This window comes from Octopus bimaculoides, chromosome 1, assembly GCF_001194135.2.
Source record: "Octopus bimaculoides isolate UCB-OBI-ISO-001 chromosome 1, ASM119413v2, whole genome shotgun sequence".
In the NCBI taxonomy this organism is placed as follows: Eukaryota; Metazoa; Mollusca; class Cephalopoda; order Octopoda; family Octopodidae; genus Octopus; species Octopus bimaculoides.
In genome coordinates this window covers 156,582,482-156,587,844 of record NC_068981.1, presented here as the reverse complement: position 1 = coordinate 156,587,844, position 5,363 = coordinate 156,582,482, and the positions used below count along the sequence as shown (strand labels likewise).

Here is a 5,363-nt window from a genome sequence, read left to right as displayed (position 1 = left end):
TATATATATATATATATATATATATATATATATATATAATATGCTTTTCCTTTGGATAACACTGGTGGCATGGAGAGGGCTGGCCGGTATGCATGGGCGACTGCTGGTCTTCCATAAACACCCTTGCCAGGACTTGTGCCTGGGAGGGTAACTTTCTAGGTGCAATCCCATGGTCATTCATGACTGAAGGGGGTCTCGTACTTCTTTCAGTCTCCATCTATCAAATCCATTGACAAGTCTTTGTTGGCTCAAGGCTATAGTAGAAGACACTTGCTCAAGGGTCATGCAGTAGAACTGAATCTGGAACCATGTGTTTAGGAAGTAAACTTTATACCTGCCCCTCACAATCATACATGAAGGTATGACCATGTGGTTTTAACCACATGTTTATTTCATGGTCATTTAGTTCCGAATTCAATCCTATTGTGCAGTATGTTTAACAATAAATGTCTTCTATTAAAGCCTTGAATTAACCAATACTTTGAGAATGGAATTTTACACACATATATGCATGCATACATACACACACATATACATATTATAGCATATGTTCATTTATCAATTTAATCTTAAAGTCCATTTTCACATGCTAACATGGCTTCAGTATGAATCAATTTCTGAGGTGGGATTTTAAAACAGCTAGATGCTTTTTCTCTTGTAAACCCTAACCTGTTTATCAGGCATAGAATTTATTTATTCTAATGGTTTTCAAAATTGCAGAGTGACATGTTGAAATGCCAACAAGGAATGTAAATATCACCACCATTTCAATCAAATGGTGACAAACAAAATGCCAACAGTCATGCACATTTTCACACACACACACACACACATATGTGTTTATGTACATATGACTGGCTTACAATAGTTTTTGTTTACCAAATTCACGCACACGCACAGACATACATGTGTGTGTGTGTCTGCATATTTTTGTGGATGTATATTTGCAAAAGTTATAAATAACATCAGTAAGAAACAAAAGAAAAACTAGTGAGTTTTAAATAAAATACCTTATGCATTATTTGTTCCACTTAAGTTTCACTGATCTTCCTTGTCCCTCTTTCTGCCAGAAATGCAGGGAACCACTGATTGTCTCCTTGGAAACCTATAACTATCCGAAATTATATAACTGTGATGTTAGTATGAAATAATATGTGTAAAGGTAGCTAAACTGTACTTGGCCAATGACAGTTATAACAGTATTGGACAAAATGCATTACATTTTTTAGTTTTTAGTTTAACTTTTTTAATACCAAACCACATGAGACTACTCTTGGTTCTATAACAAAAATTTCATGTTTTAAAGTCACCTAACTTTAAACCTTGCATCAAAATTTCATATTAATTTAGGTTCCAAACTTCAGCTTAATAATCCTTTTTACTGAAGGCACAAGGTCTGAAATTTGGGGAGAAGGGAGTAGTTAATTACATCAATCCCAGTGTTTCACTGGTACTTAATTTATTGACCCCAAAAAGATTAAAAGCAAAGTCAGCTTCGGCAGAAATAGAACTCAGATGGGTGAAATACCGCTAAGCATTTCACCCAGTGTGCTTAACGATTCTGCCAGCTAACCATCTTACTTCAGCTTAATAATAATAACAAACTTGCTTTTGTAAATTCTTCATTATTTTTGAAAATTGAGTGAAATAAAGGCAGTGTATTTTAACGTAAGAGTGGTAATAAAAGGGTTAATGGCTTAGTGAGAGGAGGAACAGCAGTACCCATGAACCTTTTGAAAGTCTTTGAGAGTGGTAGATGAAAGTGAGGAAGTTATCCTCAACCAAAAACCTGGCCCAAATGTTTACCCTAGAGTAGACTCTGCTAAAATTTGAGGGTCAGGTGGTGGTGCTTAAGAGAGTAAACTGGTTATGTTGGTACAGTTTCCATCTACCAAATTTTACTCACACATCTTTGGTAGATCCAAATCTACAGTAGAAATCACATGTCCAAGATGCCAGGATTGAATATAAAACTAGAATGAGAGTTCCAGGTGATGTGATAAATGGAACAGCCTGCTTGAAAAATCAACATACAAGTGGCTGAGCACTCCACAGACATGTATACCCTAAATATGGTCTTCAGCATGATAACGCAGAATGTGACAAGGCTGGTCTTTTGAAATACAGATACAACTCATTTTTACCAGCTGAATGGACTGGGGCAATGTGAAATAAAGCATCTTGCTCAAGGACACAATACACTGCCAGGAATCAAACTCACAACCGTAGTCACGAGCCAAATACCACTAAGCTGCATGCCTTCACTGGATTGAATATAAAACAACATAGTTGTGAAACAAACTTCTTAACCACACAGCCATACTTGCATCCAATTACAGTCCTTTGCATTCTGAAGTCAACTTTGCCTTTTATTCCACTTAGGTCAGCTCAATTGATTATGCATTCATCTCAAACTTCTGGTTGTGTGCATATATTAGAAATACTTATCCAATGCTTCAGGAGTAAACTGTACTTCTCCATTCACTTGAACTGGGTCATTTAGTTCTATGTTAACATAGCTAAGAGTACCATGAGAGACATATAAACTTTCAACTCCTTGTCATGTAAGCCAGAGTTGTTTCTGTAATAAATCATACCATCATAGCCACTTGTTTGTCAGGTACAAGCAACAGGGAACTTCTCCACTGTACAGTCTCTGGAAGCATAAATATAAGTTTTCTTTAGTATCTCAAAACGTTACTTAGACTAGGAAAGTAAGGAGAAAGAAAAAGGGAGAGAAAAGATAAGAAGATGGATATTGAGGAAGGTTGGTACAAACATATGCGCATACATACACACATACACGCTCATACATACATCCGCATACATGCATACGCACGTAAATACATATGTACACGCATATGTACCTATACATAGACATACATACGTACATTTATCCACATATACACACACCTACATACGTACATATGCACAACCACGCGCACACACACAATAGACAGTGATAGATAAGCAAGTTTTGTGGTTATCGAATTCATTACAAACCTGTTTCTTTGATCATTAAAAGTACCTATAAATATAATTTATAAAAAAACATATGCGTAGACGGAAATCCACTTGTCCGACTACACACTAATTGAGCTTATTCCTACCAACAGAGACATTAATATCAGTATTTAAAAAAAAAACTATTGCTTCTTAGCAATATATAATAGCAACACTGACACAATTCCAACCCCCCTCTCCCTCCTATCTCTCTCTCTCTCTCTGTGTATCTATCTATTTATCTCAGGTGGAATGGTTTATACGTTTTTGAGAAAACAAATAGATTACCTAAGGAAAGACAACATGTAATTAAAGGAATGCTTGATGGACAGTCGAGAAATTCTCTAATGAAACAAAATTATTTCACTCAGCGAGTATACTTGTATGTATAAAACCTCCAGTAAGAATTATTTGCTACTGTCTTATTGAAGTTTTATTATCTGCTTTCTGAATGTTATTGAAGTTTTATGAAAGGGTGCTCCATAAATAATGTGCCAGTCAGTGTGTCAGTCAAACTACACAAAATACACCTATACAAGCACGATACACATGCACACACACACACACACACGCGCGCGCGCGTGCGCACGCCTTTACACAAACATTTCGCAGGTGTCTACATAGATAGGACAACTTCTGAACAACCTGCGTTGTAGTGTGTTGTAGGTCAGTGTAAAATAAAGGGGAAAGGCAAAGGCATTCTGTTTCTGATATGTTTTGAATAAAATGTCTGCTTATTACGACCAAAGGAAGAACTATTTACATTACAATAATAACCATTCTCGGATTACTTCGGGTCCTGAAACTTGCCATGCATTATCACCTGTCACTGTACAACATTTAGCCAGAGAATGGATTAAAGAAGATTCGCCAAATTTTGATTTCGGGGGGTTCGTAGTAGGGGAGAAAAAAGTGACCGCTGCCTTGATCATGAGACAGGCTGGTGTGTTGGCAGGAAGACCATTTATAGATGCTGTATTTAAAGAGCTGGAGTGTGAAATTGAATGGCTTTACCCGGAAGGAACATACCTGAATCCAGTCCAAACAGTTGCGATTATCAAAGGCAGAGTACGGTGCTTGTTGCTCGGAGAACGTGTAGCCCTCAACTGTGCGTGCAGGGCAAGTGGACTAGCGACTTTGGCCCGCAAATTGGCCCTGAAAGCTGAAGGGGTTGGCTGGAAAGGGAAACTGGCTGATACACGCAGAACTACTCCGGGATTCCGTCTAGTAGAGAAGTATTCTCTTTTTGTTGGGGGTTTAGCAACCCACAGGTACGATTTATCTTCTATGATTATCTTGCGAGACAACCATATATGGACTGCAGGAAGTATCCAAAAGGTAAGTAAACTTGTGATTTCCCTACTAACATAAGCAATTTCTTGTCTTTATCAGAAACTATGTTGTTCTTGTTGTTTAGCTTAGGTTAATCTCGATTGAGCTGATCTATGATCAAAGGTATTCCAGCTGTGACCACCGTCTTTTTAGGAGTATGTGGTACTACCTTAACTCTTGTGTCATTTCTTTATTTAAGACAATAGGATGTGATCTGAGGGAGATGTAGATGCTATTTCGAGCAGACCATGCGACCCTTAGAGGTTCCCATCATAGCGTCGTAGTTGTGAAGAAGCTGAAAATATTGTATTATAAAGAGGTTGTGTTGAGTTGAATGGAGGTGTGTATAGTGACATGGTGGGAAGATGCTATTGTGGTGAATATCTCATGTATTCATTAGTGCCCCCTTTTGTCAACAACTGTTTAACAGCTGACAAGCTAGCACAAACAAACGTGTCACCATCTTCCAGAACAATCAGCTAGTAACACCTTTTGTTTTGTTTTTTTTGCTAGTAACAGTATTTCGTCGAAAACATGCTGATGTCAACAGGCACGAGGATTTTCGCTTGATGGATATATAATGGCAGACAATAAAGTGAAAGGAAGATGAATAGATGAAAGTTAAATAAAACTTTAATCGTTCATAACCGGCAATAAAATAAAACTGAAAGAAACCTGATTTTATGTGTGAAAGTAAACGAAACGCATTGGTTGATTACCAATGAATTATCCCAACAATGCATCAGACTTAATAGTTGACTGAATATTACTAGATACACTGTAAATATCTTCTAGTAGATAATTCTTTCCTCTGAGATGTTAATCACCAATTAAGTTCTACCCGAGGAGAGCTTTCGATTTGCCAAGTTCAACCATTTCTAAACTTGCACTTTCACTGAAAATAAAAATCGGTAATTCTGTTAATTTTCTTCCAAGCATTTGAAGCATTTCAAATTTTCACCAGATTATTTTTTTTTAAATGTAGTTTTGCATGCTGAGGACAAAAGTCACATTCATTATATATATAT

The 5,363-nt window shown here is 37.0% G+C and overlaps 1 protein-coding gene across 1 annotated transcript in view; it reads left to right on the top strand.

Annotated features, from left to right (window-relative positions):
- The first annotated feature begins 3,069 nt into the window (after nucleotides 1-3,069).
- Nucleotides 3,070-5,363, top strand: part of LOC106871416 (nicotinate-nucleotide pyrophosphorylase [carboxylating]) — a 14,754-nt gene continuing 12,460 nt past the window's right edge. Inside the window, exon 1 of the mRNA XM_014917845.2 lies at nucleotides 3,070-4,341. Within this exon, the coding sequence (XP_014773331.1) occupies nucleotides 3,730-4,341 (612 nt within the window). The 5' untranslated portion in view covers nucleotides 3,070-3,729. The remainder of the gene's footprint in view (nucleotides 4,342-5,363) is intronic.